General features: G+C 34.4%; 1 protein-coding gene across 1 annotated transcript; it reads left to right on the top strand.

The window, feature by feature from the left end:
- The first annotated feature begins 112 nt into the window (after positions 1 to 112).
- On the top strand, positions 113 to 21,519 carry LOC137404120 (ubiquinone biosynthesis protein COQ4 homolog, mitochondrial-like). The gene is made up of 8 exons (XM_068090274.1): positions 113 to 305; positions 5,491 to 5,533; positions 6,453 to 6,620; positions 8,343 to 8,439; positions 12,980 to 13,082; positions 13,707 to 13,815; positions 16,129 to 16,243; positions 20,682 to 21,519. The coding sequence occupies exons 2-8, from the start codon at positions 5,491 to 5,493 to the stop codon at positions 20,845 to 20,847; spliced, it is 801 nt and encodes a 266-aa protein (XP_067946375.1). The 5' UTR covers positions 113 to 305; the 3' UTR covers positions 20,848 to 21,519.
- The last annotated feature ends 499 nt before the right edge of the window (positions 21,520 to 22,018 follow it).

The following is a 22,018-nucleotide window of genomic DNA, read 5'->3' as shown; positions in this document are numbered from 1 at the left end:
ATACAAATGAAGCGACAACGTATTAGGTTCAAGGTCAGCACCTTTGGAATCCATGCTTCTTACGCGTTCATCTTGCGCGTTCTGCAATTGCAGAAGTAACGCGCTTATAACCTGCAGCTTAGAAGTTGCGTCTGTCAGATTTTGCCGTGAAAATTTTCTGAATGAAATACATTAATTTACAAAGCATTTTAGAAGCATGAATTACTAACGCAAATTAAACTTAATTGTGTTTTTATCTCACCTGGCTATAATGCTCGAAGGTTTCGTACAAGATGTGCACGCATGTACTCTAAGTCTTATGAACTGTAAGCTTCTGAAGATTTTGTATTTATTTTTTATTTCAATTGGAGAAGTATTTGTGAATTTATTTATCATTCAAGCTGCAGTCGTAAGCTATTGCAGTATTGCAAAATATTGTAAAGACAGGGCTGATGTTCTACAATGCCAAAGCAAAATGAACAACACAGTACATCTTTACCACAATGAAGATTGTTCATATATATACATTCAAACTTGGTTTGATATTTGATCTAACGAAGATACAATTATGTTATATATAACATATATTTAACATACATACCCTATATATACGTATACATGTATATACGTGTGAATATATACTTACAGGATGATCTATTACGCCTGTGGGCATTACATGAATATTTACTGAAATAAAAATGAATAAATCAAGTATAAAAATTAGTTGTTCTTTTCCATTTTTGGTTTCCCTTTTACTCACTAAAATGAAACAATGATTCGCAATTTACTAGGATGACGCTTGCACCAGTCCATCTAATAAAACTCTAGTACTATTATAAAATGAGAACTTGAATTGGTCCAAGCGAAAATGAGGAGCGACAGTACCTTGTTGGATAGAATATGATTTATTAAAAGAGATATAATCATTTATGTCAATTTCATAGGCTATTTCAATAATTTTTTTCCAACTCCTGTTGACAAGTTTCAAGTGTATCTATAACATGCTCTTTCATACAGCTAGTGACACTTTGTGTTTGCCTTAGTCTAAAAGTCCATCTAGCATATCTGTAAGGACTTATATGGCGACCACACCTAACAGGCGTATTCAAAAATTGTCCTCACAATTATTTTAAAAGCGATCAGTGTGGTCTGGCAGGAAGTGTTAAAAAGACTTCTTATTGAGCCCAGGGTTTTGTTACCTTGGTAACTTTGGATATGTGTTCATGCCAATTGAAATTATTTTCTGGTAAAACGCCGAAGTGTCTTACACTGTTGGCTTGTGGGATAGGAGTGCTATTTAGCTTTAAAGTACAACTAGAAACATCCTTTCCAACTTTCGTATGAATACAATACATCTACACTAATTGTAGATTTTTGGTGTTAAAAAGAGTGTGAATCTCTAAAAACTTTTACGCAGGGATGATGCAAATACCTTCTAGCATAGCCTTACACAAGTGGGAATTTATGACCCAGCTGACTTATCTTCGGAAGTTTTGCCGTGCAACATTGTTTAATAGAATATAAATATTTGATAGAAACAAACTGGTTGTTTAGCAATTGCATCTTATTATGACTGTAATAATTTTTGATGGATGATGCAGATATGATTGTTCTAAGAATGATGCAAAACAGCTAGTTTGCAAAGATTTAAGTTATATCATGAAGGTCTGTTTTTGCTCACAATGGAAAGAAAATTAAGTATGTTTTGTGACTTCTTCAGCAGTCAATAACGGCATTCTATTTATTCGCTCAGTGACCCTGCTGTGATTCTACTATCTTTCATGTTTTCAGTCAATTATAAGTTATGCATTATATCATCACAAATATCTAGAGTAATTTCTTTATAGCTTGATCTCCCAAAAATGTCTGGTCTTCCAATTATGTGTTTTTACTGGAAATAGACTGAAGAGAGCAAAGCATTCAACTTTTTAAAATAATGTTTTGTTTGTAAGCAGGTACAGGTTTTTTTAGTTGATACAATTGAACTTGTTTCGCATACAAAATATATGAGGTTTATTTAGAATATCAAGCATGGTTATGTTGTTGTTCATGCTAAACTGACTGTATGAACAAGAGCGATGTACCTGCGAGATAGCTTAGAATTACAGTTTGATTTTATAATGTGGAAATTTAATATTTAAATACAGCTGAATTTAATTTATCTTTAGTTTTATAAATACGCTTGGAAAGAACTTGTGCATCTATTTGGCTGGGACTTGCTTAGTTTTAACTTCATGAAAATGTTAGCCATTACAACTTTTATGGTTAACTCTAATGCATGATACCAAAAGCACAATTCTACACGAATCTAACCTGGCTAAAATTATAGCCACAGAGTTCTAACAGAGAACACCCACAAAATATTTATGTTGAATTTAATCACAAACATAAAAGTATATAAAAGCTTTGATATAAATCAATTTTATACACAATTTTATATAAAAAAATTTTTATGGATGTGCAAACCTTGACCTAAATCAAAAGAAATTATTTTTTTATCAATTTCTGTAATTTTACAGCTTTTTATATTTTTCTACATGTTATTTTATTGTTTTAGTTGCTTGTAAAATACCTTAATATCAATAACCATGTGCTTCTCTACAACAAGCATCAGTGTACTAATACTGTGGACCCTCGCCATAAAATTTTAATTCGTTCCAGCCTTGGCATCGTTAAGTGAAAATGTCATATAGAGGGGATGGAAACCCATAGCAATTAACTAATGCAAACTTTCCTAGTAAAAATCCTCAAAATTTTATATACGTACTGTGCATGTTAAAAATTATTAATGAAATAGTATGTTAACCTTAGCAACTATAGTTACCTGCAGTAACTTCAATGTATTTAGTGTTTATGATCTGCCATAAAATATGATAGTAGGCTATATCATGTGCAGTATGTACCGTAGGGAGTTCTTAACTTCAAGACGTGAACACAAATGTTGAATTTAATTTAAATGAATTTTGACTATGAATAAATAAATGAATAAACTAAACTCATACTCAAAGCTACATTTTAGTGTGTATTTTACTATCCAACAACTTTGTCATCGTAGAAGATTTTATCACCTATCTATTTCCGATTTCATTTTCACTATAATTTGCTGAACTAGTTGAATGCCCGGGTAGTAAAAAGCTCTTTGGACTTGAAAATTATTTTTATTCAACGTATGCAACATTTACCATTCTAACTTTTAAACTTCATACCATGAAAAAGTGTTTTTTGTGCAGTTCAATTGAATTAAAATACAAAATTAAACAACCTTAAAGGTTTTCAAACTTTCAAACAACTGTAACTCTCAAATTTCATATAATGAAATGAGTGTTTTGTTAAAGTAATTTAGGATGAAAAATAAAACTGTAAAGCTGTTAGAATGTAAAATCATAAGCAAGTAATGGCTAAATATGCTCTGTTTTCTACGATTACAATGAAAAATTGTTTGGTATACAGTTATATGATTTTCAAGTTGATTCAGTATTGGCATCATAGGGCAAAATATTGTATAAAATGATATTGAAACCCATAGTAATTATCTATTGCAAACACCTTCTCGTAACAATCATCAAATCCTCATCATTAAAAACTAGTAACCAAACAATATGGTAACCTCAGTAACTATAGTGACCTACAATAACTTTAGGGTATTTAGGCGTTATGATCTGCAAAAAATTGTAACATTACAATGTACTCTGTGCAGTACGTACCATTGGGAGCTCTTACCTTCGAGACAGACGTGTAACATAAACGATAAATCTAACTTGGATTAATTTAGCTTACTAAACAAATACCTGCAAGAAGTTCTAGTATGTGTTTTACAGAACATCAAACTTTCAATTAAAGTTTTATCACTTATCTGTTTATCTCTTTCCAGTGTTGTCGGAGGTATTTTGCAGATTAGCATACCAACATTTTTCTTATGTCATCGTAATCGTCAAATTGTAATTTCGAGAGAAACTCTGGTTGATATTGCTTAGCAGAAAAAGATTCGTTCTAGTATGGTGAGGACAATAAAGCATCACGTTTCATAGAATTAGGCGAAAAATATTTTATAACGGGGCGTTGAAACTCGTGGGCCTCATAAACCTAATCGTATCAATTCCAATAATATGTCATTAAAGTGCATTCAGAAAAATGGTTTACATTATATAGTAAAAACGGCGGAAATGTAAAAACTGCGGAATTGTAAAAACTGCGTTGCCGTGTGGTTAGATGTGCATTTAGACACTTGCAGTTGCAATCTTTGTGAGTTCAAACCCAGCACGAAGCGAACTTTTCATTCTAAGATTTTAATAGCTATATCTAGACTTACAGGTAATGACAAATAGCAAACTTTGAAATTTATATATACATATAGATAACGCTGAACTGAGAGAAAGAGTGAGCGGCGTATCTTTTTCAGGTGTTGTGAGAGGGATTTTGGCGAATAGTATATTGGCTTCTTTGTTATTTCGACGTATTCAGTACACCGGCTGCCAAATTTTATTTTTGAGAGAAATTTTGTTGATATCGTATGACCAAAAATGTCATATGGTGCAGACGAAAAATCGCCGTGTTCCACCATGTTCTAAAAAAATCATATTACGGACATTCTAAACCGGGACGCACTGTACAGTAGATAGATATGTTAGAACCATCATACACACCTCATGTCTATAAAGTAACTTAGAACCTTATTAACAGTTTTCAAACAAGTACATTTATGTATAGCCGAGTCTAGCTGTATCAAACACTAATTAGCTAGCCAACTAATGTTATAATAATAGTTTACTGCACCCAAATATATTATGTGTAAACTTTGTGTTGTTCGAAATGTTCAAAACATCCATTTGCTTAACCTCTTGAAGTACAGCCGATTCAACTTTATTAAAAATTGGAGTGTTCCTTTGCTGCTCTTCGATTTTCTTCGCAAGTCAACCACTTGTTGACAGTAGATTTTGAATTCTTTATTTATTTACATATCTCAAATTACTTTGATTTGTTGTATAATATCAGTGATTTAAAGGACGTTTGTATAGAGCTTGAACATGCCCCAGTTACATTTATTGTTTAACTAGCTGTGCTACCAGGCGTTACCCGGGTAATAAAAAAGTCTGAACAGAAAATTGATTTGTATTTAACATATAACAACATTTACCATTCTATCTTTCAAACTACATATCATGAGAGAAGTGTTTTGTGTAGTTGAAATAAATTAGGAGAAAAATGAAAACAACTGAAAAGGTTTTAAAACTTCGTCAAACAACTGTAACTTTCAAGCTATTAGCCTGGCAGATTGCCAATGGAAAATTGCAGTAAGCTGCTAAGCTTCTAATGACTGTATTCCATGACATTGTGTCAGCATTGTTGTCCAGCTGCAGTTATTCTAATAATAGCTATAGCTGGAATGCAGACAGACATACGGACATACTTTTAGAAATATATATATATAGATAACCCTATCATTCTTCCCAGTAAAAACTATTCTATTAGGAAGAATGATTGGCTTATTAATCAATACATTTTTCATTACAGATGCTGCTCAGATCAACTTTGAATAAAGGTGCAAAATTAAAAAGTAAGTTGAACTCATAATTACTGAAGTTTTATTAATGTATTCTAAAAGAAAGTGCAATCCCTCATCTAAGATTCCAAAATTGGTTTTGTCGCAAGTTACCTTTGTATTATTTTCTAAAGATTCCTGGTTTTTGTCTCATATCATGCTTGAGTTACTCAAAATGGTTGCTTCACTATACACCCAAGACCTGCTATAATACAGTGGTATGTAATGCAGGACCAGACGTAATGTGGTCAGAAAAAATTGAGGTTAAAAAAGTAAAAACATGGCCACCGAAAGAAAGGTTAGAGGCTCCTAAGGTGTTACAAACTTGGAAAACGCAGTTAAAGTGTCTAGAGAATTAAGAATCAATGAATCTATGCTTTGTGGGTGGATAAAAGGCGAAGAAAAAATATGGCAGGCAGCAGCTCAGTTTGATGAAAATGGAGGTTTAAAAACAGAACAATTAAAGCAAGTAGGAAGTACATTACTTGGTAAAGCCATGATATCATAGTTTACACAGATGCGGGCAAACAAAGCTCGTATATCACAAAAGATAATGCAAGTACATTCACAAAAGATTAAACAACAGTTTTATGAACAGCAAGGTGTCGGCAAAAAAGATCTATCAAACGTACTAGTTATAATGTGGTCATACCTATAATCCATTCAACTTTTATGGACCTTGTCATCCCACTTTCACCAGGTCTAGAGTTTACTGGTATTTGCATGAGGCAAACACTATGATTTGTGGATTATTATCATTATGATATATACTATTATTTGTCATGGTAATATCTTTCTATTTCTCCAACCTTGTTTTTATAGCGCACCATCTATAGGTTTATGAGAACTTTTCATTTAGTGCAATTCCTTTTGACTGAAGACACTAGTGGTTCCATCTGCACCTGATTGCTGTCACCTCTTTTCTTTGTGACAGGATCTATATTCAAGCCTCTTCAGGCATGTTATCTTAGTGAGTCATCTGCAGACACTGGAGAAGCTCGTCAACAGCTCTATCCGGGACATATCCAAACATCTTCCTTCCAGAAACTGCTGCTCACTAGTCTGTCGTCGGTTATTGCTATAACTGATCCAACTCGAGATGGTATCGTGCATCCTCTTTTCATTCTATCTTACTAAGCATTCATTGCCAACAACGTTTTGTATTATAGATCTATTAGAAATAGATCTTAAATTTTGTAGCCAATAAAAATATAATCTTTACACTCCTCAGTGGGTTTGCTATTAAGTTTAGCATTTATGGGACATTTATACTTAAGTTTTTCAACCTCGCGTGGTGCAGTACCTGCACCTTACTTGCATTACATAAATTTATTTAAAAAGAGATATATTCGCATTCTCTCTTGGTGACCCAAACGTTTGATCTGTTGTTGCAGCTCATATCAAAATGATAAATAGAACTAGTGCATGCTATAGAGTCTTGTCTAAGCTTAATTAATACTACTACATTGGACATATTCATTAAAAGCAATTACGCTGTGCATTAAATAGACTTATGAACTCAGGCAAAGAATATAGGCCCATATAAACATGGTTGAACATTTACTACGGTGGTGGAAGCCAACCGGCCATGCGTCTGTGCTGACTCTTGGGTCAGCACAGACGCAGGCTGGACTTTCGAGGTGATGACCGAATGGCTTGGAAGAGGGCAGAGCTTTTGCATAAGGAGACCCACCATAGAGAGGAGAGCAAAGCACCTTTGCGCTTTGTTATATATGTGTGACTGCTATATATCATTAAATGCAAATACATATACAGTCAAACATAGATAACTCGCCCTCGGATAGCTCGAACACATGGTTAACTTGAACGGTTTCTTCGGTCCGTTCCCACGTAATGATAAATTGCTTTAGATAACTCGACCTCAACTCTGTTAACTCGAACAGTTTTTTGCCCAACACCTACCGAGACGGTTGTTATCGCTTTAAAAAATCACTTTATCCCAACCCATAGAGGTAAACCTCAACATTTCGTAATTCATAGGCGTCGTTATTACTACCATCGGCAAAATATTTTTGTCAACGACTATTCTAAAGGTTTGGTGAAATTTGATTTGACCAAACATCCGCTTAGCGATGGCCCTTCAGAAGCAAGGAAAAGTGAGGTAACTTTCGCATAAACTTCAAGAAAAATCGGCAAAATTGATCTTGGTTAAAACGCTCAAAAGAAAAGGATGTATTTTCTTCTGAGCATTTCAACAACGATCGAGTTTTGCCAATTTTAATATAAAAGCGTCCTGGCAATAACATCACCTCAAACAACAAATTAATCTCAAGTGATAGAAAAGTCTCTATACTTTTTGATAAAAAAAGTTTTAAACTTTACATTAAAAGCAATTAATCTGAAACAAGCCATTTATGCTTTTGAATTATATTATAGTTTTTATATGTACATGTATCTACTAATAAATAAATAAATACATGGATTTGTGACAGTGCTCTGATAACTTGAACGCTATGATAACTCGAACACTTTCGCTCGGTCCCGTGAAGTTCGAGTTATCCATGTTTGACTGTATATCTATTTTAAACAAAAGCTTGTTTGTAGTGCATCGTAAAGGATCTTTCCAGCTTCTTTTATGCTATAATTAATTTATCTGTCTTCTGTTTCCAAAATATCAAGTAAAGTATTTTTCATGTACATGCAGGCCTTAAGATTAGTTTTTTTCTGTTAAATTGACCTCTAGCACCTTGGTGCCTCTCTAAACCGTTTGATATAGGAGTTGCCAACTATAATTGTATGTCATGCATAATAACTGAGACATGCTATCTATTTTCTTCACTTGTGATGCTTCTGACTTTTTCAGATATGATATGTGCCATGGGAGAGGCTTCTGGCTCTTTTGCTCTTTCCAGGATTAGACAACGGATGTTGAGAGACAGTGAAGGAAGACAAATCCTACTGTAAGAATTATTCTTTACTATAATAAGAGCCATGTCTGTCTGTTCAAAGCGACATTAAAAGCGTTAGGAAAAAGGGTTGTACAGCACGGGAATAAAACCCAGTATAATCGGCTTCCAACCCAATCACGCTACCATCTGCGTTGTTTCACCACCTTCCTCTGAGATTAATTGTGCAGATAGTAATTACACTTGGCAATAATTCATGGTGTGATCGACTGTTTGGATACTAGTCTATACATATATTTCTCAAAGTTGGTCTATTAGGAACAACAGCTATAGCAATTTTTATATCTTAGAATAAAGAATCCATAAAGCAGAAGATTTGATCTCGGAATATCCCGTTCACCAGGCTGACCGCCTTACTAACTAAGCCACACAAGCTTGACAGATTATCTAGGCGATATATGTCGCAAGCAAATCTACTACGCTTTTAGTCACCACGCAAAGTCATGGCATAGCGTCATGAGGTAGCTCTTGATAGTAAGCTTACTCAAACTATCCATTGGCAATGTACTAGGCTAATAGCAAGTGGCAGGCAACTTTCATTACCTCACATTGTTTATAAGCTGGTTTTTAATACCCAGGCAACGCTGGATAGCACAGCTAGTTTATATATGTAAATTTGTCTGTCACTTGTTTGTCCAGTTATAGCGATATAGCCTAAAACTTATAAGTATTAGGCGAAAAAACCACTTCACACTTGAATTGAACTCTAAAACTCCGGTTCTGCAGACAAGCGTGCTATCCATTACGTTGCGTGTCCTATTTTCCATACTACGAAAATAATTGTGCCCATACTTATTGCGCCTGCCAATCTTGAATGGCAGTTGATTAATATACGTGCCCTCGCTTCAGCTAGCACTCTTGAACTAGTGTACTAAGAGAAAAGTTTTACTAGAAAAAATTCGTGCCCCGACTTCCCCAAAATGCTATAAATATATGTATGTATAGTATAAACTCAATTAAACTTATTGCACACAGGAATAAACAAACACAATCATTTAAAATTGGAAGGATGAATGATGTACCTATACGTTGATTAAAAATAAATTTTTTGTGCAAAAACATTTTCATTACCCATGCAACGCCGGACATTCAACTAGTAGTAATATAAAACTGGATATTTTTATGTGGAGTCTCATTTGATAGGTTGGAGGTTCTAGATGTGATTGTCGCTGATATGTTATAGTAGTTTGGTTGTCTTTGTATTAGTAGGGTTTAGCTGTCCATCTTGGTCAATTGCGACAAGCTTAGTCTCTGTATCCATGGTCAGCAAACATTTCTTTAATGGGATAGACTCTGCCAGGTTCCAAGGGATTTGTCATGGCTTCAGTAGCCATACGTGTATCTTTGAAAGAAACGAGTCTCGAGTCAGTTCATAGTCTAGGGTTAAGAGCATTCCTTTAAAACATCTGACTGCCCTTTGATAAACCTTGTGTGTTCAACAAGTTGCCTTTCATGTATTTTTTATCCATCAGTTTGTCTACAGTAAGCCGATGTGTATGAAATATACAGTAATAAGGTTTTTCTATAGTGGTTTTGGTTAAAAAGGTAGCCTGTGTGTCAGTTGCATCTTCTATCTTTTCTTTTATATATATTTCTCAAAGTTGTGTGTGTCTGTGTACATGTATGTCTAGCTATAGCTATTAAAATGAAGAATCTGCATCGCAGAAGATTTGATTTCTGACATACCCTTTCGCCAGTCTAATCCCTGACCAATTAAGCTACAAGGAGCTTGATGTGTTCATTAGGAGATATGTGTCGTTATACCGCTCTCTGTTACGATGCAACGTCATGGAGAGCTGTAGCGTAATTTCATGCATGCTCAATCGTGAGAGCAAGTAGTTAGCTCTTATTAGTAAGCTTACTAAAATTAGCCATTGGCAGTGTGCCAGGCTGATTGCAAGTGGCAGGTAAAGGCCGGTTCACATTATCTCACTGTTTGTTAGCGTTTCCCTTTCGGCGTTCATCTTCGATTATGTGAACCATGAATTGATGGCATCGGCGAAGTATCGCGGACACGTCTGGAAAGTTTGCAGCTGTCAAACTTTCCTGATACATCACCGAGCATCGACGACCGCCTTTCAAATGTGAACCATTTTGGCGATGGTAATTCGCAGTCGCTGTTCGAGTGATTTATTCATATCCGTTTATGATAGTCGCTGCGAGACTAGTTTTTTTATTCTAGCACGCAAAAACAAAGAGGTTTCTTCGCTAGTTAAAGTTAAAAAGATAAATGAAAACACAACGTCACGGAGTATTTCCTGATGCAAACAGATGGGTATGTGATAGTGTGAACATGGTTATCATCGACGATCACCAAAGTATTGTGGCATCAACACCGAAATACGGCAGATATAGTGTAAACCGGTCTTAACTACATTACCTCTCATTGTTTATAAGCTTACTTTTAATACCCGTGCAACACCAGAAATTCCGCTAGTTTGTTAATAAATAATGCAATCAATTTGAGCATGACTGAAGAGGGTCGACTGCAAGCTTCAGTAGATTTTACCAGCCAACATTGGATGCTTTGCTTTGCAGTCATCACACTCAAATTATCCATCAATTATCTTGTTCAAACTGCTCTCAATGCATCAGGAATGAAACCATTCAAGTGAGTGCATGACATGCGCACGACTTCATGCTCTTTCTCTCTCTAGCAGTCGGTCGTTTCCACAATGACTGTCTTCTGGTTTAGGCTTTATCATTGACTTTCGTGCAGCTCGGTTTTCCTCTTTGTTTTGTCATCCGTTTGTGTCTAATTCTCTTAACTACATGTTACGCATAACTACATTTATGTATCTCAGTCTGGGTTTGCCAGGATTTTTTTATTTCTTTGAAAAGTTTTGGTAGACTATATATTTGAGTGAGTGTTAGCTATTGCTCTAGTAGAGACCAAATAATCATGAGTTTTTTCTCCTTGTCTTCTTAAATCTAACTACGTTAAAATTATAGTTTCATTTTTTAAAGTTTACTTGCAACAAAATTCACATTAAAATTATTTGGTATCAAAAAGTTCCTCATGTCTTACTCTGCTGTGTTGTAAGTGGCAAATATGTGGAAATGTGATTACAAGCTCTTAAAAGCTAAAAAACGAACAGTTAATCGCAGCCATCACAAAAACGCCGTAGTTTGGAATCTCTTTATTTCGATGACATACTCGAACATTGTGGTTATTGTTTTGACACATGATGTTATCACATGAAATTCAAGGCCAATAAAAGGCTTAATAGAACACATCTCGTAGCACTAGTTTATGACAAAACACTTCGGGTTTTACCGAAAAGCCCGTATCAAATATAGATGCTCGCTACTTCTCAGTATCCCATATGACCCATACATCCTGCCAAATGGCGCGAACAATTTCTGCAGCATTTTCCGACTCGCACAGGTGACCAACAGGCTCCTCATGTTTATCAGAGGATGATATGCACTCCTTTGAGCTAAAGTTAAAAAATTAAACAAATTTTTACGGTAGGTTTTCATATATCAGTGCTAAAAGTGACAGCATTACAGTGACGATAAAACAGACGTGTAAGGACAATAGACATGGTTTTATTGAATGCGCGAAGTATATTTGTGAAAATATTTTGGCGAATGGGGTTGCATGAAAGTGTAAACAGAAGCCATTGTGTTCAACTACGTCCCATTTGAGCCGTTTTGGAAAGAAATTCCAATCTACGGCGTTTTCGTGATGGCTACGATTAACTGTTCATTTTTGAGCTTTTAAGAGCTTGTAATCAAATTTACACATATTTTGCACCTACCACACTGGAGAGTAAAACATGGTGAATCTTTTGATACCAAATAACTGTGATGTGAATTTCGTTGCAAGTCAACCTTTAATGGAAACAATGTTGTTAAAGGTTTTCGATTGTATAATTGTTGTCCAGTTGATATTCTTACTCCAGTATTTTAGCTTTATAGCCCTAAAAAGGTTTTCAGTTTGGAGGATGTTTAGATCATTTTTATATCTTTTAAATTTATATCCAATTCATTTGGAAAGATCCGAATGCCTCTTAGCTCTGGCCATGATGTGCATCTGCCTTCGCAGTAGCATTATGATCATTTAGTCAGCTTGACTGAGGCACGAGCGCACCGACTCATTAGCATATATGTGAAAAGCCTTTTGCATTGAGACAACCGACTTGAGACAACCGTCTTATCGTAAAATCTCTTATGCAAATCATAATTTCGTATATGAACGCTTATCAACTCAAAATGTAAATTCAGGTGCGTAAGCCACTCACATTCCTTAGATAAAGAATATTCTTGCATCATGCATTAAAGGAAAGTAAATAGACTCGTTATTATGTAGCACTTAATGGTTGTTAGAAGTGAAGCTGTATCTCCAGTGCTATGTCCTTGACAGCGATATCCTAGCATTTTATCATGTATGCTAGATGATCGTTGCAACGTTTTAGAAGTTGCCTTTCCTCTTCGACAAATTCTTGTTTAAGGCAACAACAATGAAGTATGGCTAATTCTCGCAAAACTTTGCTTTTTGTAGTTAGTGTGGGTAATTTCATTTTTTCAGTGACAAGCCAGTTATCAGTAAAGAAACTGTTGATCTGGACTACCTATCAAAACTTCATGAGACGAGTTTAGGAAAGGCTTACTGGAATTTTCTGCAGATTAATGTAAGACTTGTTATATCTCGAATGTTTGTTAATCTGACTGCAATACAAACGCAGAGCCATTTTTCATTTTTTATGTGACCATTACATGTTTTCAAATCTTTTCGATTTGCGTGATATGAGTAAATTGCATACAGCCGTTATCAATTATTTTAAAAATATGTCGTTGCTAGCTGCTTTAACCATCTTTCACCTAATACGGTATATCCTTTCTTAGCAGAGAAAAGTATTATAAACGCTTTTTTAAAAATACTTTTAAAAAAGTATTTTAAAAAAGGTATTTTAAAGTGAAAAGTATTTTAATTTTAGAATACTTTTAAATTCTAAAAGTATTTCTAAGTATTTTTACATTTTAAATATATATATCAGTCCATTTATTTAATTTCAGTCACTGTTGTCTTTGTTTTGTTATTCTTGTATGACATAATTTGGAAAAAAATTTTGTTCGAAATAAAATTATTGCTTACAAAGTACTATAAATATGCTTATTAATAATATATATCTGCTGATAACAATATAACTGAACTCATCGGGAATAAGGTTTTTATTGTGTTACTACTTGTCACAGGAGTGTCTTCTAAAGAGAGCAATGTACAAATGCGAGTTATTTGGTGTGCGTGCTTTCAGGGCTTTGACCCTGATGCTCGACGACCTGTGAACTTTGTGGACGATGTGGAGTTGGCTTATGTTATGTTGAGGTACAGGCAGCTCCATGATCTGACCCACACGATACTCGGTTTGTTTTACCTTTTCTGATTTATCTGTAAGCCACACACATTATTTGTAGGTTAGCTCAGTTTTAACAGCTTTCTGAAAAATTCTACTCTTATTTCAATACTCGATATTATTCTCTGTGAAACTGTTGCTTCTATAGTTTTTTGTTCATAAATTAAAAAGAAAACAAACTTTTTTGATTATTTTTAATTTATAATCAAAATATTTATTTTTTGCATGAAATGAAAAACATTGGTCAATTGAATATTACAAAATAGTTATTTTACAATATTTATTTTGTAACAAATTACAGGTTATGATAAAAACAAAATTAGCTATAAATCTGTTTGTTTTTCATCTGTCGTCTCTGTGTCCAATTACAGTGATTTAAATATAGCAATGAAAAATCTGCATATCAATGGAATTGAACTTACGGTGATTGAAACCACAAGTTTGCAAACACGTACACCAAACCACAAGGCTAAGCCATTTTTATCATTCTTAGCTTTTTATCTATGGTATCTTTATCACTAAATGGTGATGCACTTTTTATTATTAATTAACATTACCTTTTGCGTTTGTTTTTTTTCAAGCCATTTCAAAATTCATTACTTGTTTTATTTGTAAATGTGACGGTTCAATTTCAAATGTCCTATTATCAGCTCCAATTTTCGGGTTTTCCTCGCAGTGAGCGCTAAGAACTATTAAATTTAAAACTTTCACACCTGGACTGTTGTTTAATCTCGAGTAGGAATTTCTTCTCCATTCTTTCCGACAAAGCATCCGACAAAAACAGTCCGATTTTTCTTTCTCTTCATTTTTCTGTACTAGTATTGAGAGTTACCAGTATCATAGTATTCAAAGTTTTTTCATGGATAGCTTCTGTTACAACAGCAACTTTTTTTACACACACACTTCTGTGTACTCATTGCTATTACTAATTCGACATATTCATGATTTTTATTTTGTTTTCTCAGTTCATAATAATTTTATCAGGGTCAGATCATTTTTTATTATAATCCTTATAGCAAAACCGACTATCTAGCCATTACTTGCTAAAAGTTGGAATGATAAATGTCGTATATGTTAGAAAAAAAAAATTCTGTTCAAAGACTTTTTTATTAGAAGGGCAATGTTGGACATTCACCTAGTCTGTTCAGATTACGATCCTGAATTGAAAAATCTGCATTACAGATAATTTGACCTCGGAAACTCCCGGTCAGCAGGCCAATGATCTAATCCACTTCACACTACAATAGCCAAGCTGACAATAATTGTTATCACATTCATTATATCGGTTAAATTAATCACACTTAAAGCCCTTGGGTTCATTAACTAGCACGATTGACAGTTACACGTAACGATTATTAAGCCAATCCGTCTGCAAGACGCTAATTGTATTAGTAAAGGTAAGCTAACTCTTTCTGGCTTACCAGGAAAGTTACTCAAATTCATTGGGTAATTGTTTACCCATGCAACTCCGGACATATGGCTAGTGTATTACTATGTACATATGTAAAAAACAAGGATATTAATACCAAAAGCAAATCAAACCAAATTTTTTAATCTATCAGCATGTTCTAAAAGAATTGAACAGTTTAGAATTATAAATGCTTCGTTATTGGTGCATCAAATATTCAAGATAGGACTTCCTTGTATCATCATATTTTCAATATATCCATCTTTTTTTTTGACGTCATCACCCTGTTTGCACATGCGCTCGTCCACGAAAAAGCCGCCATCTTTGTAGAAAATGATCGTCATTCTCTTGATTAATAGTATTTTTTGGTGTTGTTTTGATACTAAAATAAAAAATTTGCAAACAAAAGCATTGTTTGTAATAATTAATTGCAGAAGCTTCTGGTTTTTAACGATAAAAGCTGTCCATAAAGATGGCAGACAACGATAGAATGACGTCACGAAAAAACGAAGGTTTCTATTACAAAATCGTATATCGTGTCATTTTCATTTATAAGAATGCCTTTTTCAGTCGTTAGGACTTGTTGTTGGGACTTCAACGTCTTTTGAACCCCAAGCCTACGTGAGCACTGAACAACATCACATGCAAATGTTCAGACAGATAGTTTAGTTAGAAGTTAGTTTCTATAGAGGAAGTACCCACGCACAATATTAGTTTAATTGTTGTAGTTTTTCTTGCTACACATCAAACAATATGAATACAATTTTAAGTTCATGAGACCTTAGTTTACAGAACACAGATAATTGGTGTCAGTGCCATAATTGGTATGATAGGGCAAGTCTGGGTTGGGTTTTTAATATTTATTTGCCTCAGTAGCGTTTGAATGATAAATTCCACTAACTATTTTGGCTGCAGGTATGAAACCAAACATGCTCGGAGAGGTGGCTGTCAAATGGTTTGAAGCAATACAGACGGGACTCCCCATGTGTGTTAGTGCTGCTATTGCTGGTCCAATCCGATTGGGACCCAAGTGAGTAACAGCTGTAACAGAGTTTGCTTAGCTGTTGGTCGCTCTTTGTCTGCTAATCTTTACTATAATAAGAGCCGTGCCTGTCCTTCTGTCTGCCCAAGGCCACTCTAAGAGCGTTAGGAAAAAAGATTGCACTGCATGGGATTCGAACCCCGATATTTGAATGTCGTAAATTCTGGCATCCAAATCAAAAATTTGACATTAATTTTCAAGCTTGAAAATCCATCCTTGACTTGATTTATCCATCTAGTGACGTTTTTCATTACTTCAATTCTAGAAAAGTTCAAATTTAAAAAACCACTGCAAATCAAAATTATATATGCTATGACATGTATTTATTTATAAAATATTAAAATACTAGTAATCCTACTCAACATAGTAAGATGGATCAAACACCAAGTCTCATTCTTCACCGTTCGCTCTTCGTAAAGATTATCTTCTTGAATAAAGTGTTGTTTTTTCGAATTTAATGCCTTTTTTGTAGTATCTGCCGACAAGCCCACAATTTGGTGATCTGTTTGACACATCCCCTATCATCCATCCATCCTTTTTCTTGTACATGAATCACGATTTCTGACAGAAATCTGTCTCGCGGTATTGCTTTTCTGCTAAACACGTATTATCAGAGGTTGCAGTTTCATTCTATTGGCGTGATTGGTCACTGCGATGGTAAATTACCAATGGCACCAAAAACCATGTGTGCCGGAATAGAATTTTGTGGGTTTGTCAACAGTTACTTCCGAGGTTCTTTGATTGTGTACATTTATTACTGATCGGAAGAAGTTTGTGACCTAAACAGTAAATGAACTTATGAGAAACGTGAGACATAAAACAATGTAAACATGTAAAACAATGAACAACGATAAATTAAACTACATATAAAACAAAAGACATGAGCTAAATACATGATAGTTAAGAGAACATAAAATCTTACAAATAGTGAGGGAAGCGGAATCTTTCCGGCATAAAAGTATTAATATAGATATAAATTCGGCTTCTGGCGTGTGTGATAAAATCTGACAGTGATGCTTTAACGGTCGTCACTGTCAGCCAAAGCAGTTGAAAATGTTGCTGTTATAATCTCATGATGTTATAAAACTGATTGTTGCACACAGCCAGATAAAAACTTGGTCAGCCGACACCTTGGTTAAAACTAACTTGGGTGTTGTACAAGATACACGAAAGCCTCAGCTTTATCTCTAATTTTATGACATAGTTTAAAGGCTACAGATAGCTATATTTGTGCGCATATAATTAATAGATTTAAATATCTCCTTCGCATTAATACATGTCGCTATAAAATTGGACAATAGACAAGACAAAATTAAAAAGTATGACACATTCTAATACACCATGGACATATGGACATTTTTGCTATTGGCAATTTTAAATGCCCATTTCCTCAGCTACGCATCGCCCACCTCTGATGCCGATAAACTATTTGGATCGAGTGAATTGAGGGAAGGGGCCAACTTACACGCCAGGTATATGTCAAAACCAGGACTTTTAAACCAAAGTGTAGACTTCAACTCTTATGCCATGTCGACATGTGCACTGGAATTTACAGTACACGGATTCAAAGTCAAGTGCCCTACCACTGTACGACGCAACCTTGCAGTCTCCCAGCCTGTGAGACTGCAAGTGCGCTAGTTTTTTATATTTTACAGTCAATTTTTTCCTGATTTATTTTCTGACACTCCTCCAGTGGTATTTTGGAGCCTTTTATAGAGTTTTTTACGAGGTATTTTATTTTGTTATAGTTTTTCAAGGGTCATCTTGCATGCAACATTCATTTATGAGCGAGTGTATATGATAATCACCTTCATTTCTAGTTCACTTTGCTCTCCATGTCATCTGCTCTAACTCTTTAAACTTGACACGAAGCTTGGTTCCAATTACTGTCAGCACATTCTATATCCAAAACTACAAACTGATGTCTTGCTTAAATGAGTTTTAGCAAAAGCTGCTAATTGCGTTGTCATCATTGTAGTGTAACTATACAGGTATCTAATTTCGCCGGAGTTATTTCATATAAAGACAGAAAGACTCTGTTATAAGACTGTTTAAAATTATAACCACACTGCAGATTATGAGCTGGTCATGTTTTGATCACTAAAACAATATAATTTAGACCTAAAAGCTTATTAATTTTGACCTAAAATTGACTTATTTATCAACAACTTGTTAATTTTGACTGAAAAAAAACTCAATACAGGTAGATATTCAAGAATACCCATCAAAATTCACAACATAAATGCAATATATTTTATTCACATGTTTATCAACATTCTGATCTGAGAAATTATGTTTTCCCACGACCACACGAGCGGAGCGGAAGTGTGGGAGTTTTATGATAAATGCATGTGCACACAACTTACGAAAATTATTCATCAACAATGAGACGAACCCTCGTCAAGAAATTTCGTCAAAAAATTTAAGCATCGGAATTTAAAGTCGTTAAAGTATAAAAACGATACAAAACACATTTAAACCTATTTAAATATGTTACCAAGTCTTTGTAAACCTACGATAATATCTTAAAACTTACCCATCTGATCGGATTATACACAAATAGACAGATTAATTTGAACGAAAATTGCCACAAAAAGCTTGAAAAGCTCGGTTTAATAAAAGTTAAGACCGAAAATTGAAACGCCAATAGAGCCGTGCGACCGATTGTAGAACTATTTAGCAGTGCGCATTTCACGAGAAAACCGTGCTCATTTCATCAGTCTATGGCATTTTTAACTTGTAATCGAATTTATTCGAAGGTTTCTGTAATAAACGTAGACCGTTTGAGGCGTAGACCGATTTACAGGTACGAAATTGTGGTACACAGTTTATCAGCCTGTGTTTTTTGTCCAATCACCGAAGGTTTCATTATTTGAAACGTTAGCCGAAATTCTTTACAGCTTATGTACAAGCTAGGGCCGAACTACAACGCCCCTTCATGACGAGAACATTTTTTATTTTGCTACAGTTTTATACGCGTGAATATTCTTACTCGCTTTCTGTTAAAGATCGCTTATCAAAACCATTCTATATTCAACGCAACCAACTTTCAAACTGTGTATAGTACACAGTAGCTTGCCATTTTACTTCTAATTTTGCATTTCAGAGTTATAATAAACATATTTCTTTATTGTTGTTGAATTACATACATTACAGTAAATTAGGCCTACAGCTTTATAACACTTTTATAACAGCTTTTATTTTGCTGCAGTTTGCAGAAATCTTCGAGACGCGTGAACGCTCATAGGTTTTCTGTTATTGCTGTATTACTATATTAACAATATTGGTTATTTTAATAATATCAGTGCATTTTACTTATAATATTGGCCAACATTGCATTTCTCCTATTGCAAGGGAGAGATATAAACGTGTAATATTTTCCTTTCATTGTTATTGTCATGACCAAACACTTTTTAAATAAATTTTCTAAAAACCTATATAAATACCACAACTTCTCGATATTGCTACCTATGACGTTTTGAAATGTAAATAAAATTGTGTATTGGTTTTCTATTATTACTATATTAATAAAATTGATTATTCTAAGAATATCAGTGCATTTTACTTCTAATATTGGCCACTATTGCATTTCTCCTATTGCAGGGGGAAAATATAAACATCTTTTCCATTCATTATTGCTTATTGTTGTATATAATAACACCCACACCCAGTACATTACAGCTACCATTGCAGTTATCCTATTGCACTGCAGAGCCATTTGATTGCTAATATTGCATTTCTCAACCATCAGTACCCTTTATTTTTTGCCAATATCTCTGGCCATCTCTTTGGTCGTGGGCTGTATGACAGTGGAATTTCTAGTTTTTAGTGATAATTATAGAATTGGTGAAAAAGATGAACAATCAAACTAAAAGTAAAACAACAAATGAGCCGAATAATTGGAAATCACTTTTCAATAAACTGAGGATAAAAAATATAACTTAATTTTTGTAATTTAGATGTTTAAAAAAAACACTTGACTCTTTCCTAAAAACCTTTGACTAAGAATAAGAAAGGAAACCTATTGACGGCTTAAGTTTGTTTATTCTGAAAATTTAATGGTAAAAAACATAATTTTGATTTTTAACGTAAGTTTAATTTTGACTTTATTGACTTGAAAAAGTCATTTTCTGTTATGAAAATTTCATAGTAGTTATGAAAACTACTATAAAAGCTTTCAAACTTTCGAATGTGGGTTATCAGTAGTAGTAATTTATACCCAAAGAAATTTGACTTTATAGCGTTCGAAAACTATATAAACAACCCATTTGTAGTGCATAGAGAAAGGCTGTATCAGCCGAACACATTGGAGAATCCTAAACATCTTTATGCAAGCAAATCAATCACTAAAACTGTATGTTAACAGTGAAGTTTTTCTTCAACAAGTGTGCAACTTATGATAAATTATACTATTGCTGCACGCTAGGCATGGTCAGCTCTGGAGGAGACAACTTTGGAGTTGGTCAGTAAAGAATGGCTACAGTTGCAAGCCTCTAATGAATTTCTACGTTGAGAAGCATTGGGAGACACCCATTAGTGAACTTAGAGATCATTTAGGTCTCACAGCTCCTCCTTGTAACAACTTCATGTGAGTCTAGCGGGAGTGCGAAAACAGATAGGTCAAAGATGGATGAGTTGTGGCAAGTGATGTTCATAATCGCTGTTTCTCTATTTTCTCTTCTTCGGAAAGATGGCTGGTGTTAGAATTATGCTTATTTTTCTGGCTCTCTTGAACAATTGAAAAAGAACGCCAAAAGGGGTACTAGAGAAAAATGGCAGGACACCTACTAGAGGGAAATATTAGTATGGTCAGAGCTGGTAAACTCCTGCATAATTAGTGTAGAAAGATTTTGGCAAGTGGCAGATTGCTGAAGGCATATATTTAGTTGTCTCTTTGCTGTTATTCATATATTACATCTGAGCACCATGTTTGTGAATGGTTCATTTGCTTTTATTGATTCAGTAATTTTATTGACTAATTTTTTGCGTAATTTTGGTATATAGAATGATTTTTATGGTAAATTTGTATAATTTGCATGCATAGGTCACCCGCTCTTGAGCATGTTTGTAAAAATGATTGCAAGCAGTGTTATTCACGCTTTATATGTAAATGCTAGCAATAAACTATCTGGTTCTCATGCAACTACCTAAATGGTTACCAAACCGTCACAAAAGCCCACATGATTCTGTAGCAGGGCTTCTGGACATTAGTCTTGAGAAAGTTGTTAGTCGAATCATGAAAACTGGAAGTAATTGAATGATTGATTTTTCTCATCCAATTAGATGTATTCAAATAAAGCTTCTATATGCCGAAAAGACTCTCTCTAGCACTTGATGATTGCAAAGCAAGAGACAAGTAGTAGCAGAAATCAATTTCAGTAAAATTTGTTTTGCCTATTTTATAACCTGCTCTATCTATATACAGTAATACTTCAACTTACGAGTGCTCCAACTTACGAGAAACTTGAGATACGAGCCAGCTTTTAAGCAATTTTTAGCACTAACATACGAGCCATGTTCGAGATACGAGCACGTGAGTCAGTTGCCAAGTATGCCGGAGGTGTTTTATGAGAACAGCATCACTCTGTATTTTTCAACTGCTCAGGTTATACTTGTGTACCGTGTTTTTTTGTGCGCGATTTTCAGCGCAGATTTATGTGAATTAAAAGTACTGTGCGTAGACCGAAAATTTGCCAGTAAAATGAAAGATAATGTGAAGAAAAAGCAAATGATAACTATTGATACTAAAAGGAAAATTATTGA

This window comes from Watersipora subatra, chromosome 9 (genome assembly GCF_963576615.1).
Source record: "Watersipora subatra chromosome 9, tzWatSuba1.1, whole genome shotgun sequence".
Lineage (NCBI taxonomy): Eukaryota > Metazoa > Bryozoa > Gymnolaemata > Cheilostomatida > Watersiporidae > Watersipora > Watersipora subatra.
This window is presented reverse-complemented; position numbering and strand designations above follow the sequence as displayed.

What these genes read in the sequence shown, in the direction of transcription:
- LOC137404120 (XM_068090274.1), top strand. Translation starts at nt 5,491, where the DNA reads ATGCTGCTCAGATCAACTTTGAATAAAGGTGCAAAATTAAAAA. An exon ending in TAAAGGTGCAAAATTAAAAA is followed by an intron (nt 5,534 to 6,452) that starts GTAAGTTGAACT and finishes TCTTTGTGACAG; the next exon opens with GATCTATATTCAAGCCTCTT. An exon ending in CCAATCCGATTGGGACCCAA is followed by an intron (nt 16,244 to 20,681) that starts GTGAGTAACAGC and finishes GCTGCACGCTAG; the next exon opens with GCATGGTCAGCTCTGGAGGA.